Source organism: Aotus nancymaae, unplaced genomic scaffold, assembly GCF_030222135.1.
Source record: "Aotus nancymaae isolate 86718 unplaced genomic scaffold, 86718_ANA_hifiasm-v0.15.2.pri h1tg000002l, whole genome shotgun sequence".
Taxonomy (NCBI): Eukaryota; Metazoa; Chordata; class Mammalia; order Primates; family Aotidae; genus Aotus; species Aotus nancymaae.
The window spans coordinates 28,119,132-28,140,308 of record NW_026988413.1 but is presented as its reverse complement, the minus strand read 5'-3'; the positions used below and the strand labels follow the sequence as shown (position 1 = coordinate 28,140,308).

Sequence of the window (21,177 nt, the reverse complement as noted above, 5' to 3'; positions counted from 1 at the left end):
AGATGTGCTACTTTCCAGCTGGCCCCTCAGCTTGGGCTGCCTCCACCTGTGTGTGGCTCATATGCTCACAGACCTCGAGCCTGTCTGCTTCCAGCCAGCCAGTGTGGCCCTGGGTGCTAGCACTTACAGGCCCTTCCTCATTAATCCTAACTCATAACAGCCCTGTGAGGTGGAATTACTACCATCTGAAGAAACCAAGGTCCTGGAAATGTCAGTGATGAGTCCAAAACCATAGCTCTAAGTAGTGGGGCAGAGATTGAAACCCAGGTGTGCCCGAATCCCAAGCTTATCACACATGCAATCGCTACACCAGACCACCTGCACGTCTCAAGCACTCCGAAATCACAAACCCCACGCCAGACACAGGGAATGCTGGTTTGTTAAAAGGGAAGAGGAGCCGGGCGCGGTGGCTCCCAGCACTTTGGGAGGCTGAGGCAGTCAGATCCCCTAAGGTTGGGAGTTCGAGACCAGCCAGACCAACATGGAGAAACCCCATCTCTACTACAAATACAAAAAATTAGCCGAGTGTGGTGGTGCACACCTGTAATCCCAGCTACTCAGGAGGGTGAGGCAGGAGAATCACTTGAACCTGGGAGGTGTTTTGAAACTTCATCTCACAAAAAAAAAAAAAGGGTGGAGGAAAGAGTGGCCCCTTCCTCTTCAGCCTGCTCATCTCACAGAGGTCACTTTCCCCGAATGTTACTCCCATCCATGTGCTGCACAGGCCAGAAACCTGTAAGTCACCCAGGTCTCTCTACCTCACTCCCCAAACACGTCCACTATGAAACCAGTTTTGTCCTAAGTATCTAAATATCTCTCAGCTCTCTCAGCTCTACCTACTTCTCTGCATTTCCCTTATTACCACCTGAGTCTGGCCACCATCATCTCTCACAATGGCTCCCAATTTGGTTCCTCCTCTCTGAGTTTCATCTCTGCACACAGCACAGTCACAGTGACTGATAGCTGTAAAACATGTTTGGCGATAGCACTCTCTTGCTTGAAATCCCTCAGCAGCTTCAGAATAACTCTGTCCTCAGGAGAACTTCCAGATCCGTTTTTTTTTTAAGACAGTCTCGCTCTGTCACCCAGGATGGAGTGCAGTGATGCCATCTCAGCTTACTGCAACCTCCCTTGCCCGGTTTCAAGCGATTGTCCTGCCTCAGCCTCCCACGTAGCTGGTACTACAGGTGCACACCACCTCACCGGGCTGATTTTTTTGGTATTTTTAGTGGAGCTGGGGTTTTACCATGTTGGCCAGGCTGGTCTGAAACTCCTGACTTCAGGTGATCTGCCCACCTCAGCCTCCCAAAGTGCTGGGATTATAGACGTGAGCCACCACGTCTGGGCTGCAGATCCCTTTTTTTTTTTTTTTTTGAGACGGAGTTTTGCTCATTACCCAGGTTGGAGTGCAATGGCGCGATCTCGGCTCACCGCAACCTCCGCCTCCTGGGTTCAGGCAATTCTCCTGCCTCAGCCTCCTGAGTAGCTGGGATTACATGCACGCACCACCGTGCCCAGCTAATTTTTTGTATTTTTAGTAGAGACGGGGTTTCACCACGTTGACCAGGATGGTCTCGATCTCTTGACCTCATGATCCACCTGCCTCGGCCTCCCAAGTAGCTGGGATTAGAGGCACCCGCAACCACTCTTGGCTAATTTTTTTATTTTTAGTAGAGATGGGGTTTTGCCATGTTGGCCAGGGTAGTCTCAAACTCCTGACCTCAGGTGATCCACCCACCTCAGCCTCCCAAAGTGCTGGGATTACAGGCATGAGCCACCCCACATGCCCAGCCTACCTGGCTAATTTTTAAAATGTTTTGTAGAGACAGGGTCTCACTATGTTGCCCAGGCTGGTCTACAACTCCTGAGCTCAAGAGATCCTCCCCCATCTCGGGAGCACTCCCAACGTGCTGAGATTACAGGTGAGGCACCATGCCCGGCCTTACCAATTCTTTAACTTTACCTGAAGGCCCTATGATCTCTAGTCAGTACACCTTTGCATATACTGTTCCTTTGCCTAGAACACCCTCTTGTCCTCATTTCTATCCCCTTCATCCTGCAGGTCCTTCAGGTCTCAGCTTAGATGTGAAGCAAGCTTCTGGGGGAAGTGTTCTTTGGACGCCCCCTCTCTCCATGGGTTAGTTACCATGGATGTGCGCTTCCATATACTTCTCACATTCTAACAATTAACACACAGCTTTGTAATCGCCTGTTCCCTTGACTTTCCACCTCACTAGACAGTATCATCACTAAATTCTGCATTCCTTTAATTGAACAGATGTGTATGAGTTGTTAACTATGTGTCATACATACATACACGATAAAGACCCAGACCCTGCCCTTGAGAACAGTAACTGCGTCTCTTCTCTGGGATCTCGGCGTTTAACAGTGCCAGGTTCAAAGCGCTTGTTTAACGAATGAACCAAGGAAGGAGTGAATGAACGAATGAATTCCCGCGGACGTCGTGCCGCGCAGCCTTCTGGGAATCGTAGTCCCCTGGTTCGGGCCTGTCTTTACGGCGCAGGCGTATTCACATTGAGGCTATGTTGCTGTTAATGCGCATGTCCCGGGAGGCGGCTGGGAGAATTGCGCATGCCCGAAGGGTGGGGTTGAGGCCGACGGGGAGCCGCACGGCGGAGGCGGGGCTTCGGTGGCTTCTGGTGCTCCGGGGTGATCTCTGCCCGGCTGCGGGGATGGCGGGGAGAGGGAAGCTCATCGCAGTGATCGGAGACGAGGACACGGTGACTGGTTTCCTGCTGGGCGGCATAGGAGAGCTTAACAAGAACCGCCACCCCAATTTCCTGGTGGTGGAGAAGGATACAACCATCAACGAGATCGAAGACACTTTCCGGTACGGTAGCCCGCGAGGCCTGAACGGGCCCTTCTGCTGCCGGATGGAGTGCGGGGCGAGGGCGGAGGTGGCCCGGGGACCGAGGCGTGAGGCCCGGACGCGGGTAAAGGGACGGTCTTGGAAGTCCGCCCGCCCTTCCGGAGCGGAGGCCTCAGCGCCCCAAGTTCCCGTTTGGGACTCGGTGGGACCGAAGCTGTATCAGGTCCACAAGCTCCCCTCTCACATGATCGTGTGTCAGGAAAGAAGGGGAACAGAGCTCGTGACGGGCACCGCCCGTCAGCACAACCTGTCCCTCTCCATGGCTGAGCGTTCAGAGCGCCCAGTCCCCGGCGGCTGCCGACCTGGACTCCTGTTCCCAAGTAGGGCTCGGCTCTTTTGCGAGTTGTCCCCCTAAAGGAACCGCATCCCCGATGAGCACCTAGGCTGTGGGTTCGGACTATGTTTTGCTTTCCCCTCCTTTAGAGGCTTACCATCGACCTGTAAGGCAGGGGTGATTTTGTCCTGCTTGCAGGTGAGAAAACTAAAGCTCGGAGAGGTTAAGGCACACACCAAAGTCACGAGTCGGCAGAGGCAGAGGTGGAATTTGAACCCATTCCCAACCCTTTCTGCCTCTGGTAAGCCAGGTACACACTCTGCAGCTCTCCTCAGTTGGCCTCGGAATATCTCTTTAGTCCCGAGCACAGTAGGCAGAAAATATCAGGACTGTGAGAGCCTTCTGCTAAAACTTGTACTCAAGCCCTCACTCCCTGCTTTAGGTCAGACACCCCTAAGTGTCGTCGAAGGCATGCCTTTAATCCACCTGGTGTCCTGGTGTCTGGAATTGAGGATACCACCCGCCTCCTATTCTTTCCCTCACCTCATCTCCAGGGCCCCTGTACCTTGCCACTCACCTGTTTCCCCGTAAACAGCCCAGCCCGGGGCTGCCGGCTGAGACTGGTTCTTGCTGCCTGGGGTATGGTAGGCCCTGACCTGGGAGGCTGTTACCTGCCGATCTCTAAGCTGTCTGGTAAAGTGACCCAAGTTGTCATGGGAGAAGGACAAATTTTACTTCAAGAATTTTCCATGTTTCCAACCAAAAGGGACCTCAGAGAACAAATCTAATCCAGTGACTGGCAGGGGGTGGGTGCTCAGTAAATAATTTTTAACTGGTAAATAAACAAATGAGGCTGGTGCGGTGGCTCACACTTGTAATCCCAGCACTTTTGGAGGCCGCAGTGGGTGGATCACTTGAGGTCGGGAGTTTGAGACCAACCTGACCATTATGGTAAACTCCGTTTCTACTAAAAATACAAAAATTAGCCAGGCATGATGGCGGGTGTCTGTAATCCCAGCTACTCAGGAGACTGAGGCAGGAGAATCACTTGAACCCGGGAGGTGGAGGTTGCAGTGAGCAGAGATCGCACCACTGCACTCCGGCCTGGGTGACAGAGGGAGACCTGCCTCCAAAACATAAAATAAATGAATGAATGGGTGGGTGATCACAGGAGACGAGGATCACAAGGCCGTGTTCTTTTTGTGGAGAAAGTGTGATTCCCTCATCACTGAGTGCCCTCTTCCTAGCTTGTGATCTTGGTTCATGCCAAACTTTCCCTTGGACTCCTCCACCACCCTCATCATCTAGATCTTGAGGCCTTCAGTAGTCTCATCAGCCCTAGTTTTAAAAAATTTAGTTTTTTCCACAGCCTTATTTTTTTTTTTTAAAAGTTTGTTTTCTTTTTAAAAGTTAATGTGTCTTCTGTTTATTGTTTTTGTTTTTTGAGATGGAGTCTTGCACTGTCACCCAGACTGGAGTGCAATGGCGCAATCTCGGCTTACTGCAACCTCTGCCTCCTGGGTTCACGTGATTCTCCTGCCTCAGCCTCCCGAGTAGTTGGGATTCCAGGCGCACACCACCACATCTGGCTAATTTTTTTGTATTTTTAGAGAGATGGGGTTTCACTGTGTTGGCCAGACTGGTCTCAAACTTCTGACCTCATGATCCGCCCACTTTAGCCTCTAAAAGTGCTGGGATTACAGGCGTGAGCCACTGTGCCCGGCCTAATGTGTCTTTTTTTTTTTTTTTTCCTCCTGAGTCCCGGTATCACTCCTGTCACCCAGGCTGGAGTGCAGTGGAGTGTTCACAGCTCACTGCAGCCTCAACTTCCCAGGCTCAAGTGATTCTCCCACCTCAGCCTCCCAAGTAGCTGGGGCTACAGCCTTCCAAGTAGTTGGCATGTGCGGCCACATCCAGCCAATTTTTGTATTTTGTGTGTGTGTGTGTGTGTGTGTGTATTTTTTGTAGAGACAGGGTCTCACTATGTGGCCCATTTTGATCTCAAATTCTTGGGTTCAAGCGATCCACCTGCCTCAGCCTCCCAAAGTGCTGGGATTACAGGTGTAAGCCATCGAACCCAGCCTTCGGTATCTGCACATAAAAAGGGATCTGCGTGCATATAATCTTATCCTCCCCCTTCCTGACACCGTCACTGCATGTTGAATACACCGGTGTGCACCCTTATTAATCTTCATTACCAGCTCACTTGGAAGCCTTCTAGGCAGTGTTGTAGAAGCCAAGCCTAATGAACATGACCCTCCGCTTTGGGATGAAATTGATTCTACGTGTGGTTGAGAGAGTGTTGAGCATAGCAGCCTTTTCCCTTGTCTTCTGTGCCCTCTGGGTCATGCTTATTCCCCTCCATAGCCCAGCCACTTGGAGAGGGCTGCCTGGGCAGGAGAGACGGCAGCCCCCAGGGCTGTCCTGAACTTCCTCCTCATCTCTCCCCACAGGCAGTTTCTACACCGGGACGACATTGGCATCATCCTCATCAACCAGTACATCGCAGAGATGGTGCGGCATGCCCTGGACGCCCACCAGCACTCTATCCCAGCTGTCCTGGAGATCCCCTCCAAGGAGCACCCGTATGACGCCGCCAAGGACTCCATCCTGCGCAGAGCCAGGGGCATGTTCACTGCTGAAGACCTTCGCTAGGGGACTCCTCACAGCCCTCAGCCCTTCCCTCGTTTCAGGCCTCTCCCCAGCCTTGCCCTCAGCCTCTTTACATTTTGAGCCTCTGATTTCCAATTCCCTGCCCCTTCCCACTCCATGAAGAGGCTAAGTGAGGCGCTTCTAGGTTGCTGGGGCTCTGCTGTAAAATCAAGGCTGGTTAAGGAACAGGAGCCTGACTATCTTCTGTCCACTACCTCTCCCCTGTGCTGTTACACAGTGTCATTGTTGATGTTAAATTAAAGTCATATTCTTGCTTCTCTCCGAGCTGGGGCTGGGTGCTGGAAAGGACATGTGTGGGTGAGGCTGTGGGGCAGATTCGATTGGCAAGGATGCAAAAGGTGCTGCTAAAGACAGGCATGAAAAGAAAAAAAAAAAACCGGGCGCGGTGGCTCACGCCTGTAATCCCAGCACTTTGGGAGGCCGAGGCAGGCGGATCACGAGGTCAAGAGATCGAGACCATCCTGGTCAACATGGTGAAACCCCGTCTCTACTAAAAATACAAAAAATTAGCTGGGCACGGTGGTGCGTGCATGTAATCCCAGCTACTCAGGAGGCTGAGGCAGGAGAATTGCCTGAACCCGGGAGGCGGAGGTTGTGGTGAGCCGAGATCGCGCCATTGCACTCCAGGCTGGGTAATAAGAGTGAAACCCCGTCTCAAAAAAAAAAAAAAGACAGGCATGGAAGAGCTGGCCCAGGAAGACTATGCCGGGTGGCAGAACTCAGGGACTGGTCCTCAGATCAGAGAAGACCAGCTCTGGGTGGGGTGGAGTAGAAGGAGGGCTTGAGCCCAGCCCCTGCCTCTACCTTGCTCGCCATTGGGCTGGGAAGGGGGCCCAACACAGAGGACAGAAGCAGAAAGCACCAGAAACCTGGGAGCCTGTGACACCAGATCCCTCGTGGGCCCTGTAGCGGGTGTGGGGAGCAGGGCTCTTAGCCAGTTGACCCGGGCCCGGGCTGTCTCAGGAAGCCAGGCTCATGAGGTCTGCTGGGGGCATGGCAGGTAGAACCCTGGCCCTGTGTGAGGTGAGGCATGGTTGCCAGGTGACAGTGCCAGGGTAGCCACCCACCATCAGAAGCACTCTGCTTGCTGTGCTCACCCCTCAGCTGCAGCCACCCCAGTGCCGCTCCTTCCCGGCCACCATGGCACGGCAGCTCAACATGGACACGGTGTGGCAGAACTTCTGGAAGGAGGAATATCTGAGGGAAAAGATGTTGCGCTGTGAATGGTACCGCAAGTATGGATCGATGGTGAAGGCCAAGCAGAAGGCTAAGGCTGCAGCCCGCCTGCCCCTCAGACTGCCCACCCTGTACCCCAAAGCCCCACTCTCACCCCCACCCGCCCCCAAGTCAGCCCCTTCCAAGGCACCCAGCCTTGTCCCAGAGGCTCCTTTTGAGGCAGAAATGTACCCGGTACCACCTGCCACCCGAGCCCTGCTGTATGAAGGCATCTCCCACGACTTCCAGGGGCGCTATCACTACCTCAACACCCGAAAACTGGACATGCCAGAGACGCGATACCTCTTCCCCATCACCACCAACTTCACGTATGGCTGGCAGCTGGGTGAGCCCAACCTCTTGGAAATTAACTCACCTCAAAGACAGAGCACCTGCCATGTGCCAGGGAGTAGATATCCTAGTGAAGGACCCAGACCATAAACAGAGCAAGGAGATGGCCAAGGACACATTCCACAGAACTAGGGAGTCACAGTGGGCAGGGAGGCAGGGGGCATGGGCCGCTATTTATTGGATTGTCAGGAAAGGCCTTTCTGAGGACCTGAGGCTGAGAGCCAGATGATAAGAATGGGTTTGGATTTTATTTGGTGTGCAGGGAAGCCGATGGAGGGTTCTAAGCAGGTTTCAAGAGTGACACTGATGAACTTTTTAAAAAGTCACTGTAGGCCGGGCATCGTGGCTCATGCCTGTAGTCCCATCACTTTGGGAGGCCAAGGCGGGTGGATCACGAGGTCAGGAGATTGAGACCATCCTGGTTAACACAGTGAAACCCTGTCTCTACTAAAAATACAAAAAATTAGCCGGGCATGGTGGTGTGTGCCTGTAATCCCAGCTACTCAGGAGGCTGAGGCAGGAGAATCACTTGAACCCGGGAGGCAGAGGTTGCAGTGAGCTGAGATCATGCCACTGCACTCCAGCCTGGGCAATGGAGTGAAACTCCGTCTCAAAAAAAAGAAAAAAAAAAAAAAGTCACCCTGACCTATATGTAGGCAGTGACTTTTTCAGGGGAAATTGTGGAATCTGGCACGTGAGAGTGGGCATCTGTTTTGTTACCCTGTGGTAGTGGCTTGAGGGATCAGTGATAGAGCTGGAATTAATTCAGGGTGTTTTGTAGGAAGACTCAGTGGAACTCACCCATGGATAGAATGTGAGAATAAGGGGAAGAGAGATCAATGGTGACGCCTAGGTGTTTAGCTAAAGCTGCAGTGACAGGGAAGACTGGAAGTGTGCATGAACAGGTCCTATTTAACTATGCGTGTTTGGCCATGTTATGCTTCAAGTGTCCATAGGGTGGCTCTATCTGTAAGTCTAGATTGAAGTCAGAGCTGAAGATGCAAATTTGCGAATTCGTAGGTTATCTGAATATAGGTGCTTTTGTGTGTGTGTGTGTGTGTGTGAGACGAAGTCTTGCTCTGTTCCCCAGGCTGTAGTGCATTGGCATGATCTCAGTTCACTGTAACCTCCGCCTCCCGGGTTCAAGCAATTCTTCTGCCGCAGCCTCCTGAGTAGCTGGGACTACAGGTGTGCACCACCATGCCCGGCTAATTTTTGTATTTTTAGTAGAGATAGGGTTTCACACTATTGGCCAGGCTGGTCTCGAACTCCTGACCTCGTTATCTACCCACCTCAGGCTCCCAAAGTGCTGGGATTACAGGCTTGAGCCACTGCCCTTGGCCTATAGGTGCTATTTAAATCCATGAGATCACCTGGGGAGCTCAAGTTGCTGGAATCTGACGGGAGTGGGGACAGGAGGGCTGATCCAGAGGCGGGTAGGGGATGGTGTTGGCAGGAAGCCTGTCCATCTAGGCTGAGTCTTTTTTCTGTGAGGTTGAGTCAAGGCCATCAGCTGGGAGGATGGCAAGCTCAGGCAGTGGAGTAGTTGGAGATGAAGAGGAAAGGTGTGGAACAGGCCTGTGCCAGAGAGGGTTGCTGGGCGATGTTGCTATCTGCTCATGAATGTCAAGTGAGACTCCCCGGCCGTGTGTCCTCCAGCTGCTTGAGTATCTGGCAGAAAAGGTGGATGGCTGGGGATTAACTGAGCTGAGATTTTACCCCCAAACACCACTTTCCCCCAGGACCCTACGGGGGAAGTCAGGGAAGTAACTTTCTTTTTTTTTTTTTTTTTTTTTTTTTTTTTGAGACGGAGTTTCGCTCTTGATACCCAGGCTGGAGCGCAATGGCGCGATCTCGGCTCACCGCAATCTCCGCCTCCTGGGTTCAGGCAATTCTCCTGCCTCAGCCTCCTGAGTAGCTGGGATTACAGGCATGCGCCACCGTGCCCAGTTAATTTTTTTTTTTTGTATTAGTAGAGACGGGGTTTCACCATGTTGACCAGGATGGTCTCGATCTCTTGACCTCGTGATCCACCCGCCTCGGCCTCCCAAAGTGCTGGGATTACAGGCTTGAGCCACCGCGCCCGGCCAGGGAAGTAACTTTCTAACAAAAGCAGGAGGCAAGCCCCAGAAGTGGGGAGCAGGAGGCAGAAGGAAGCCCCAGCTCTCCACAAGTGACAAGCAGGCCTAGGTGGCCCCCCACTTGTCAGGTAGAGGATCCTGAAGCTGCGGTAATGATGGCAGATGGCTGCTGTATCCTGGCATCCAGTCAGCTCCCAGTATTTGCCCGTAGCTCCCATGCCTCCAAAGTATTTTCTATTTCTTCCCATAAAGTGGCTACTCCACTGACGGATTCCTAGTGCTGTGCAGACCGACAGGGCTCCCATGCTCTGCTGACCTACCCTCAGGAACCCACACTTGGCCTCTAACTCTTTTCCCAGGCCCCCCAGTGAAGCAAGAACTGGTCTCCTGCAAGATGTGTCGCACTGAGTCATTCTTCCGCAAGAACGGGGCCTTCGCACTACTGGATCCCCGGGACCTGGCCCTCTGATCATCGGCCAGGCATGGGCTTAGGGGAGGGAAGAAAAAATAACAGGCCTCCTGGTGGGGCAAAGCTGCTGTGTGTATCTGTGGCTCTCTGTTCTCTCTGGCCCTGTGGCTGCACTCAGGCATTTCTGAAACTCTCTCTGACCTGCAAGTTGCCCGCTTTTCCCGTAACTCTTTTTCTCTCTCTCTTTTCTTAATTAAAAAAAAATTTTTTTTTAATTTGAGATGGAGTTTCGCTCTTGTTGCCCAAGGCTGGAGTGCAATGGTGCGATCTTGGCTCACCGCAACCCCCGCCTCCCGGGTTCACGTGATTCTCCTGCCGCAGCCTCCCAAGTAGCTGGGATTACCGGCATGCGCCACCACGCCCGGCTAACTTTGTATTTTTAGTAGAGATGGGGTTTCTCCATGTTGGTCAGGCTGGTCTTGAACTCCCGACCTTACGTGATCCACCCACCTCGGCCTCCAAAGTGCTGGGATTACGGCGTGAGCCACTCACTGCTAACCCTCATCTCTTTAATCATCCTTTTGAGGACACAGCAATGACCAGAGGGGGCTGGGAAGGGCGAGCACTACTCTGCAGGCACGGGATCCTCGGCGACAGGGGGCCACAATAGCTCCTGGAAGTTCTGGGTGTTCCTGGGGAGAAAACGGCCTGTCATCTGGGAGGCTGGGGAAAGAGGACTCCTGCCACCGCCACACCCCTCCCTGCAGCCCCTCACCTGGCCCCGAGGGCCCGCAGCCTCCCGGTCCTCTCCCGATGCATCTGCTCCACCTGCTCTCGCAGGGCGCGCCGCCGCCCGGCCGCATCCACCTGGCGGTGCAGAGCGCTGAGCGTCCGCGGCTCGGTGGGGCCGGAGGGCAGCACCAGGCATACCCGCCCCTCCCGCCCCGCCCGAGTCACTGCCAGAGTGCGGTGCGCGCACTTCAAAGGGACCCGAGAGCGCCAAGCTCGACCCCAGCCCCGCTCAGGCTCCTTGTGGCCACTTTCTGGGTGTCTTGCCTGTGGAGGGAGTTAAGCCGCGCTGGGCAGGAGCCCCAGGGGATGAACCCGGCAGTGGCGGTTCCTGGCAATGTGGAGGCATTCCAGGACCTGCGGAGGCGGCAGTCAGCGTCCGACCGCCCTCGGTGCCCTGCCCGACCCAGGCAGGCCCAGATCCCGGCGCGGGGACTCACCCGGAGCCGCTGCTGCTCACGGTCCCGCCGGCGCCGCCGCCTGGCCGCGCTGTGCAGCTCCAGCAGCCTCTGCAGAGCCGCCTCCCGCTGCGCCGAGCTCACGCCCGCTGGCGCCTTGGGCCTGCCGGGGGGCGCCGGCCACGCGGCCTTCGAAAGCTCAGGGCAGCTCCTCCGACCCCGGAGGTCACCCAGAAGGCAAGCCGAGCCCACCTCCTGCTCCCCCGGGCCGGGGCCTGCTCCAGGGCCCTGCAGCTCGTGCGGATCGCGGTCCAGGCCTGGGGGCCCCCAGAGAGCCGCGGGGAGCCCCTGCTGCCCGGATACCTCGGCGCGCAGGGTCGCTGGCTTCATGGCTCCGAGACCTGGGAGCCGCCGCCTGGCCGCAAGCCTCGGACTGGGAAGCGCAGCCCACGCCCCCTCCCGGGCGGCCCCCAGCTTTGCCACCGCAGGTGCAGACGTTTGCCTCTCGCCTTTGCTCATGCCCTTCATCAGTTTGGTGGTCCCTCTCTGGAGGTCTGGGCTCTCCCTGCCTACAGGCTTTGGAGTCTGTGCTTTCAGGGACCCACAGGAGTCCCTCGGATGGCTCCGGGGGCCGCCTTCCTCCGGGGGCTGTACCGTGGCCTCTCCGGGAGCCACCTCCCAGGCTCCCGAGATATTGCCTTCCCAAGACGGCAGCATCTTCATCCCCGGACTCTGGGGACTCCCCTTTCCCTGGAGCTTCGGACTAAATTCTGTTAGACTCTGAGAAGCGCCCATGTTCTCACCCGGGGGGCCTCCTCCCTCTGATCCTGAGGACGCCTCCTCCCTCTGATCCTGAGGAGGCCTCTGGCTCTGGCCCGCGTGTGTCTTCACCTTCCGACTCTGAGGAGCATCTTTGATCTCGCCCCTGGAGGCCTCCCCTCTATTACGCTGAGGGGTCTCTGCTTTCTGATCCTCAGGGCCCTCCTCTCTCAGACTCTGAGGGGTGTCCATCCTTAGCAGTCTTTGAAGTTCTGCTCTCTCCTGGCCCAGGTGCGGGTCTGAGCCCAGCCCTTCAGGGGCATCTTGGGAAGGCAGGTTTTGGGAGGGCAGGCCCCACGCCCCAGGGGTCCCGAGGGTGAGTTTTCTTTCCTGGGTCTCAGGCTTTGCCTGGCTCCTCTCCTCCCTCTGGGCCAGGTCCTGGAAAGGAAGAGCACTTTAGGTCCAGGCTTGAGAGGGAACCCCTGGCCAGGGTCACTTCTCTCAAGGGAACCTGCAGACTCCAGGGGCCAGCCCTTGCCTGATTCCTGAATTTGTTAAAGCCATTTTATGTGGTGTGGAAGGTGCTTCAGTGATGAGCCCCCCTCACCCCAGCAGCTTCCTCCCGGGCAGGTCCACCCCTGCCATCCCCAACCTGACACCCTTGACATTTCACCTTGTACTCTGAGCTGCCTGGCGCCCCAAAGCTCCTGCTGCTGGTGGGGTTCAGCTCTTGTAAGGAGCCCGAGGGAGAAAGACCAGAGTTGGGAGCTCATGTCCCAGCCTCTCACGCACAGTCTACCTAGACTAGAGCCGGGAAGTTTAGGGAGTCCCAGTGCATGGCGGGGATGCCCCGGGGGCGCTGTCTGAACCTCAGGGCTGTCACAGTTCATCAATCAGACAGCCACACACCTATTAGTCAGGTGTGCCTGCCAACAGCCCACCCCATCTTTCTCATCCTCCCAGCCAAAAGGACCTGCACAGCCTCTTCCTCAAGACCACCACAGGAGGCCTGGGAGTGAGAAGGGCCACAGTGCTGGGCTCCAGGGTCCCTCAGCACCGGCCATGCCCACTTTGTCCTGGTGTGCCCATCAGGCCCAGAGAAGAAACCTGCTCTGGGCGTCTTACTTTTTACTCTTATTCAGAAAAACCTTCCTTAGCAAAATCAAAGGACATTTGAGATGAAATTTTAGGCCAGAGCCTGGCCTAAAAACTGCAAGCGTTCATAATTAACAAAAGAAATCTAAAAAAAGAGATGATGCGATATCGCTCCACTGCAGCTGTGGAGGAAGGAGAGCTGTTCTGCATCCATACAACCAGTGAAAATGGATTTCATAAGCTCTGAAATTGAGAACTTTCCCAAGAATACTGCATCTTGTCCTCTTGTGCAATACACAGACTTGTGAATATTCATAGCAGTAACCAAATGGGTGCACTCTCTGTGAAATCACATCTTTCGAAGGGTTTTTTGAACAAAGGAGTCTTATAAGACTCCTGGGCCTTTAGGCCGGGTGCGGTGGCTCATGGTTGTAATTCCAGCACTTTGGGAGGCCCAGGCAGGCAGCTCACCTGTGGTTGAGAGTTCGAGACCAATCTGACCAACATAGAGAAACCCTGTCTCTACTAAAAATTTAAAAATTGGCTGTGCATGGTGGCTCACGCCTGTAATCCCAGCTACTCGGGAGGCTGAGGCAGGAGAGTCGAAGTCACTTGAACCTGGGAGGCGGAGGTTGCTGTGAGCTGAGATCGCACCATTGCACTCCAGCCTGGGCAGCAAGAGCAAGACTCCATGTCAAAAAAACAAAAAAACAAAAAAACTCCCGGGCCTTTATAAATTATTGCCATAAACTGAAAACAACCTCCAACCTCCCACCCCTGTAATTCTCATCTGTTGTCTTACTAGAACATCTAGTAATAATGTTATAACTGATATCACTATCTTCTCAAGATGTAAAATACTTGTAAAAACTTCTCTGTCAATCAGAAAATAATTATTGGTGCTTTCCTTCTCTCTTTTGTGCATGATGGAACAATAAAAAGCGTATGGCTTTGCTAGAGCTATTATTTAACAAACAGTCTGAGAGTCTGTTTCATTTAAATTAATAGGCTCAAGGCTCACAGTATCCATTCCACTGCCTGTTCATTGTCATGCTGTTTCTAGGCTGTGCTCTAAAGACGCACCCAGTCTCCTTGTTCTTTGTATATCTCCAGTGCCCGGCTGAAGGGTGGCAAATAGGTGGCCTGGAGTTGGTATTCTGTTCCCTTGTCCCTGGGCAGCCAGCGATGCTCATTCCTGAACTCCCCCTGAACTCCAGTTTAGCATCAGAATCCTACTGGACGCAGTGCCTGAGACAGCTGATACCAAACTGGTGGAACTGGCATATCAGATAAAACCTACTTGCCGGGTGCGGTGGCTCACGCCTGTAATCCCAGCACTTTGGGAGGTCGAGGAGGGTGGATCACGAGGTCAGGAGTTCGAGACCAGCCTGGCCAAGATGGTGAAACCCCATCTCTACTAAAAATACAAAAAATTAGCCTGGTGTGGTGGCGGGTGCCTGTAATCCAAGCTACTCGGGAGGCTGAGGCAGGAGAATCGCTTGAACCCAGGAGGGGGAGATTGCAGTGAGCCGAGAGCATGCCATTGCATTCCAGCCTGGGTGACAAGAGAGAAACTCGGTCTCAAAAAAAAAAAAAAAAAAAAAATTAGCTGGGTGTGGTGGCATGTGCCTATAGTCCCAGTTACTCAGGAGGCTGAGGCAGGAGAATTGCTTGAACCCAGGGACAGAGATTGCAGTGAACTGAGATCGCGCCACTGCACTCCAGCCTGGGCAACAGAGCAAGACTATGTCTCAAAACAAACAAACAAAGAAACAAACAAAACCCACTTGCCATCCCTGGGTGTCCCAGCACTCAATCAGGAAATGTGAGATGAAGAATGAATGAAGAATGAAGTCTTGGGACTTGGGAGAGGACTTTCCTGCCTTGTCCTAATCCAGTCTGGCTGCCCCAGCCCCAGGGACTCCCTGCCCTCCCGGCTGTCCGACAGTGTACCTCGTGTGAGCTCTGCAGGTCCTTCAGGGCTCTCCCACCCTTGGTCTGCAGCACTCCCAGCTTCACCCAGATCTGGGGCTGCTGATGGGTCTTCCGCCTGCCCTCTGCAGGAGTTCAAGGCCTGCCTCTGATGCACCTCTCTGGGCCCATGGGCTCTGGAATGGGAGGGAATCTGCCTGCCAGTCTCCCGAGTCCTCACCCCAGCATCCAAACACCGAGTCCCGGGTGGCCACCCCCATTCCCCCCAACCCCATCACCAGATCCTGGGAGCTGGAATTTGGAGGTTAACCTTCCTAGGGGGCTGTGGGGCAACCATAGGTGCAACTAAGAGCCCAGGAGGCATAAGGAGGGGCATGGGGCAGGACTGCAGGAGGTGACAGGGAAGGGCCCAATTCTCGGTTACCTTGTGTGGCAACACAGAGGTAAAGGCAGAATTCCCAGGGGAGACTCACACCTCGGGGAGCTGGTGGTTCTGGCTCAGGGAGTCCCTGTCCTAGGGTAGACGGTGCAGCCTAGAATTCTGGAAGAGTTGGGAGCAACCTAGTCCACAGGGGTCCATCCCCCAGTGTGGCAGGCAGCCTCTACAATGGGTCCTAAAAATGATCCCTGCCTCCTGGAATTCATGTCCTCTGTGACCCCCCTTCCCCTCCACATGAAGGAGCTTGGAGATGGATCCCTCCTGCCCCGTTGAGCCTCAGATGAGACCACAGTTCTTGCCAGCAACGTCGGCTGGACCCTTCCTAAGTTGCACCACTAACACCCTCTCCTGCTATAGCTAAGGGTGCCTTGGCCCAGAGAGGGCCACCAACCTGCCCAAAGTGACTCAGACAGCTGGTGGCTGAGCCAGGACTGGGATGCACATTCCCAGTTCCCAGCTCTGTTCTGGGTCCAGTCACCACAGCACCTCCCTCCTGGGGGCTCAGCCCAGCTGCAGCCCTGGAGGGAGGGGCCAGCGGCTGGGACTGTCGGCGCCTGTGTCTCGGGGGCACCCTGGGAATCAGTGCCTTTGCCCTCTGAGGCCCTGCCAGGCCCCTTTCCCACCGTGCTGTGGTCACATGGAAAGGCTTCCAGGTATCACCCCACAGGTGATTTGACCAAGAGAGTAGTTAACTGTGGAATGAGAATAACGGCTTGCCTGGAGAGAGCAGGCCCTGTGTGCCAGGCGTGGCCCCACGAGTCCACTGCTCCTCCTGGTAGCCCTTGGAGAAAAGATCTCTTCTCGCGGTCATTTTCTAGCTGAGAGGAAAAGTGGACTCAGAGCCCACAGGGGGCGCCAGCGTGGAGATTTGAACCCAGCCCTGTCTCCAAAACCCTGCCCCTTCTGCTTGCCCTCACCACAAGGAGGCCCCAGTGTCCCCAGAACCTCTGTCCCTGCCATGCCCCCTCACCCACTCGCCGGCTGCTCAGAGTCCCCACCTGTGCTACCACCTGGCTGGCAGCACGGGCTCCATGCATGGCGGGCCTGGCCCCTCGGACTGAAGAACTGGGCCTCAGGTGGCCAGAAGAGGCCCAGCCCCATGCCAGTCAGCAGTTCCAAGTCCCACAGGAGCTGCAGGAAGATGAGGTGCCAGGGAGTGAGAAGCACCCACCCTGGCCTCGGCCACACCCCCTGGCCAGCCCCTACCTGCTCCTGGGCCCGCCGGCTCCACTCCATTTGCAGCAGCACAGGGAGCAGCTCCAGGCCCAGGGGACAGCCCCGGCCCTTTTGCACCTGGAGGGGCAAGGTGGCGTCAGGTCCCCGCCTGTCCCCTTCCTTCTGAGGCAGTGCCCCTCCCTCACCTGCTGAATTGCAGCCTGGAGCTGGCCTGGGACTGCAGGGCACTGGAAGAGATACTGGTACAAAGCCAAAGCCTGCCTGGGGCTGCAGGGGAGCCCCAAGCCCCCTGGGGGGGCTGCCTGCGCCATGGGAGCCTGGAGGGAGACAGAGGACAGGCAGCCAGGAGCCAGGAGCAAGGAGCAAGGAGGGACAAAGGCTCCGATCTCAATAATGCAGGGCCTGACACCTGAATCCCGGCTGGAATGCGGCCAAGTCTCATAGACTCTGACCTGCTTCTGAGATGGCTTTTGTGGCCCTAGGGTGGCAGTGTGGAGTGAGCAGTGTGGCCCTGAGAGAGGGAGGTGTACGCATATGCTTGGTTACCGGAAACCCCAGTGAGCATTTGTTTGACATATACTGTACACTTGCACATCAGCCTCACAGCTGCATTATTTGCCCAATATGGGCAGTGACAGCAGCTGCCACCAACAGTTTATCTTGTGCCAGGATGAAGACGCGTTGTCTGTGTAATCCTTTCTTGTAGCACCTCTATGAAGTAGGTTCTATTATTATTCCCACTTTATAGGTAAGACTGACTCAGAAATTAACTTGTCTGCACTTTGGGAGGCCAAGGCAGGCAGATCACAAGATCAGGAGTTCAAGAACAGCCTGGCCAACATGGCAAAACCCTGTCTGTATTAAAAATACAAAAAATTAGCTGGGCATGGTGGCGTGTGCCTGTAATTCCAGCTACTCCGGAGGCTGAAACAGGAGATGCTTGAACCCAAGAGGTGGAGGTTGCAGTGAGCCGAGATTGCACCACTGCACTCCAGCCTGGGTGACAGAGTGAGATTCGTCTCAAAAAGAAGAAAGAGAGAGAGAGAAAGAAAAAGAAAGAAAGAAAGAAAAGAAGAAAGAAAGAGAAGAGAGAAAGAAGGAAAGAAGAAAGAAAGAGAGAAAGAAAGAAAGAAAAAAGAAAGAAAGAAAGAGAAACTTGTCCTAGGTCAAGTGTGTTAAGTGTGGTGGCTCACATCTGTAATCCCAGCACTTTGGGAGGATGAGGTGGGAGGATGGCTTGAGCCCAGGAATTTGAGACCAGCCTGCGTGATATAGCAAGACCCCAACTCTACAAAAAAAGCCAGGTGTGCACCTGTAGTCACAGCTACTTGGGAGGCTGAGATGAGAGGATTGATTGAGCCTGGGAGGTCAAGGCTGCAGTGAGCCAGAGCAAGACTCTGTCTCTAAAAAAAAAAAAAAAGGAATAACTGTTCCTAACATACTGCAATGTTTTTTCCTCTGGAGCTGGATGGACGTGATACCCTCTAGGAAGACACGGTCTTGGGAGCCCATGCTGTCCATCAGCAAGAGGAGAGTGGTAAGAGGCCCTGCCCTGGCGAGCACTGTCCACGTGCTTGTCCGTGCGGCCCACCCAGTAAGTACTGTCCGTGGGTCACTGTTCATTCCTCTGCACATACCAGGTGCTTGTTGTTATCATCATCGTCTCACAGATGGATAGACAGGTCATCTAAGTTATCCAATCGGGAGAAGGGCTGAGTGCAGGAGCTCTGCCATCTTTACCTCCTTCCCTGTCGTGAGCAGATCTGCCCGCCCGCTACTTTGTCCCGTTCCATGAGAGAACGGCGCAGACCCTCCTCTTGGCCAGAAGAGAGAACAGTCCATGAGAGAGCAAGCAGGCTGAGTGGCCTTCAGTTCAACCGAGCACTCTCCTGCGTCCTTGCCTGAGCACAAAGCCCTTTACTCCCTGCTGGAATATCAGGGCCCCAGAAATGAAGGTGGAGTCCCCTGACCTCATGACCAAGGTCCCTGAAACACCAAGGCCACAGAGCTGGTAGGTGGCAAAGAAAACTCGAACTCTGGCCTTTTTCTATCTCAGAACTCATATTGTCTCCCTACGGTCTTCACACGCTGCCTGTCTACTGCCCACACTTTTGCCCAGGGTGTGTGTGGTTGTGAAGACAGGCAGGTATGCATTGCACATGTTTGTCTGGGTTTCTGAGGGATATGTGTTTCTGTGTGTGTTTCTGTGTGTGCTTCTGTCTATGTTTGTGTTTCTGTGTTTCTGTGTATGTTTCTGTATGTGTTTGTGTTTCTGTGTGTATTTCTGTGTGCTTGTGTTTCTGTGTGTGTTTCTGTGTATATTTCTGTATGTGTTTGTGTTTCTGTGTGTATTTCTGTGTGTTTGTGTTTCTGTGTGTGTTTCTGTGTGTGTTTGTGTTTCTGTGTGTATTTCTGTGTGTTTGTGTTTCTGTGTGTGTTTCTGTGTGCACACACAGGCACAGTCCATATTGCATTGCGGTCTATTGCTTCTCCTGTTCCTCACCCCAGGCATCGGGTCCCAGTGTCACTAGCTCTCAGAGTGGCCCAGAAGGTGCCTGCACAATCAGCAACCCCAAGCCACAAGGAAAGGGGAGGCCATTCTCTGATGAGGCCCCTTCTCCATGGTTCCTCAGCCCCTGCAGGATTCCACATGGATCCACAGAAGGTACCACATGGGCCATGGGCCATGCCTGCTACACAGAATGAGCACAGGACACCTGGATCCTCTTTCTGCCCACTGCAGGGTTTCCCAGACAGCACCAGGGAGTGGCTGGGTGGGGCAGCCCAGGCATGTAGGTGAAAGGAGTGAGCATGGCGCTGTGATTCTGGGGCCACTGATCACTGGACCCCATGTTCCTGGCAGCCCAGCCTCTGTCCCAGCACCAGAAAGAAACGCGCACATGCACACACACACACACACACACACACACACACACACACACAAAAGAAAGCCTTCGGCAGGCCTAGAGTTTACTGCTTGTGACTCAACACAGCGGGGGTCTTTGCAGGGCAAGGGCCCAGGCTCCAGTGTCCAGGCAGGCATTCTCTCCACAGCCTTGACCTGGGTGGGAGCTGCTTGCCAAGGGGAGATCTGGGCGTGGTGAACCCTCGTCAGGCACTGTCCTGGCTCAGGATGTCTCCTGGGGCTCCCAGCTGGGGCTGGGCGGAGCATCGAGTGACTGGTCTCCGGTGAGAAAGACTTGAGGGCAGGCCTCGGGTGGGATGCAGCGGGCCTCATGCTCCACCAGGCCTGCCGGGCACTGGCAACCGGGCACGCAGGGCCTCACACAGCGGGCTGCCAGCTCCCCCAGGGGGATATGCCGATTGAAGCAGGTGTGGGGACAGGGCGGGCCACACTCGTCGAACACGAAGCCACGGTCCAGGGGGCAGCCCGCCACTGCAGGGGGAGTGGGAGGCGGGGTCACCGAGGCACCTGTAACTGCCCCAGTCGCTGTGCGTACCCCTGCGAGACTCTCCATACCCTCCTGGTTCCGCTCTGAGCCCTCCAGGCTGCCCTTCTTCTCTGTGCTCACCCTCCCCCAACCTGCAGCGGGCATCACCCCCTCACCGCACAGTGTGGGGCCTCGCCAGGTAGGTGTTACTCCTGCCTGGCGACAGTGACTGGCATAGGCTTCCAGGGCATCACAGAGGCAGGCATCAGCGGAGGAGCCAGGGCCACAGGCACAGAGGTCATAGACACAGGCGGCAAAGAAGGGCTCTGGTGGCACTACAGCATGGCAGCGACTGAATGGGGAGGACTTCAGCACCCCACACCGGGCATTGGCCTCACGCCTGACACGGTAGCCTGCTGCCCGGCATGGATCCACTTCTCGGCCTGCAGAACAGGGCTGGCCAGGCCCCATCCCCTCTGAGACCTGGGTAGGGAGAGCAGCCCTGACGTGACAGCGCCAGTGGCAGCTGACCTCTCCCTGCCATGCTCTTCAAAGCACTTTCCACCCAGTCATTTGCTTTAGTTCCCAAAACCTCCCTAAAAGAACAGCAAAGGAAGAGCACTGTCTACCTTCTTTTTGTCCCCATTTTACAGATGGACAGACCAAGGCCCAGAGTAGGTCAGCGCTTGTCCAAAGTCACACAGCCAGTAAATGGCAAAGCAGGACTTTGTGACAGTTCAGGTGACAGGCCTCTTTTAACAAGCCGCCCTACCTCTCCAGGACCAAGACAGGCAAGAAACCCCCACACCTCTCTGAAAACCCAAAAGCCCATCTTGTGTGACTTTGCCCCCCTCCCTCGCTTTCTATGCCAGAGGGTTGCTCTGAAACTCATGCTCAGCTGCGCCTCCCCTAACCCCCATCCCCGGTTCCTGTGCCACTAACCTGCCAGCTGTTCCCAAATGCAGCCTCTGTGGGCAGGAGTCGCCCCTCAGGGCCCTGCAGATCATCCTGGGCAAAGCCGTTGAAGTTGCCACAGAGTCCACAAGTCCGGCCCTGGTAGGAGCCAGGTACGCTCACCTCTACCTGAGACTGCCCATCCCACAGCACCTGTGTGGAGAGGCCTGGGACTGAGGAGCAGGGGACGGGGCCTCCAGAAGCCTGGGGTCCACTATGGCCCCAGGCACTGTGTTCAGCGAAGCCAGTGCTGCAGGGGAGGAGAATGGACAGGTGGAGGCTCCCCTTGGAAGAAACACTGCCATGGCCAGGGCCAAGTGGACGCATGCTGTGCCAGCTCTGCGCATAGA

At 55.0% G+C, this 21,177-nt stretch overlaps 4 protein-coding genes across 5 annotated transcripts in view; 2 read left to right on the top strand and 2 right to left on the bottom strand.

The window, feature by feature from the left end:
* Nucleotides 1-2,619: 2,619 nt before the first annotated feature.
* Nucleotides 2,620-6,101, top strand: ATP6V1F (ATPase H+ transporting V1 subunit F). Of its 2 annotated transcripts, XM_021673634.2 has the most exons (3): nt 2,620-2,851; nt 5,366-5,449; nt 5,618-6,101. In XM_021673634.2, the coding sequence occupies exons 1-3, from the start codon at nt 2,694-2,696 to the stop codon at nt 5,817-5,819; spliced, it is 444 nt and encodes a 147-aa protein (XP_021529309.1). In that variant the 5' UTR covers nt 2,620-2,693; the 3' UTR covers nt 5,820-6,101. The 2 variants fall into 2 exon arrangements, with proteins under 2 accessions (XP_021529309.1, XP_012329493.1); XM_012474070.2 differs by lacking the exon at nt 5,366-5,449 and having other exon boundaries at nt 2,623-2,851.
* An 876-nt stretch (nt 6,102-6,977) lies between these two features.
* SPMIP1 (sperm microtubule inner protein 1) lies at nt 6,978-10,128 on the top strand. The gene is made up of 2 exons (XM_012474071.3): nt 6,978-7,398; nt 9,844-10,128. Exons 1-2 carry the CDS (start codon nt 6,978-6,980, stop codon nt 9,951-9,953), a joined length of 531 nt encoding a protein of 176 aa, XP_012329494.2. The 3' UTR covers nt 9,954-10,128.
* LOC135276968 (uncharacterized) lies at nt 8,720-17,993 on the bottom strand. The gene is given in 11 exon segments (XM_064382437.1): nt 8,720-9,074; nt 10,404-10,585; nt 10,669-10,760; nt 10,950-11,039; nt 11,123-12,277; nt 14,888-14,991; nt 16,280-16,436; nt 16,512-16,598; nt 16,667-16,798; nt 16,934-16,959; nt 17,924-17,993. Coding segments are annotated over 10 exon segments (1,980 nt in total). The 3' UTR covers nt 8,720-9,074; nt 10,404-10,518.
* An 861-nt stretch (nt 17,994-18,854) lies between these two features.
* Nucleotides 18,855-21,177, bottom strand: part of KCP (kielin cysteine rich BMP regulator) — a 29,857-nt gene continuing 27,534 nt past the window's right edge. Inside the window, exons 41-43 of the mRNA XM_064382356.1 lie at nt 20,816-20,980; nt 20,050-20,356; nt 18,855-19,878 (exon numbers count right to left, since the gene is read on the bottom strand). Of these exons, the coding sequence (XP_064238426.1) occupies nt 19,610-19,878; nt 20,050-20,356; nt 20,816-20,980 (741 nt within the window). The 3' untranslated portion in view covers nt 18,855-19,609. The remainder of the gene's footprint in view (nt 19,879-20,049; nt 20,357-20,815; nt 20,981-21,177) is intronic.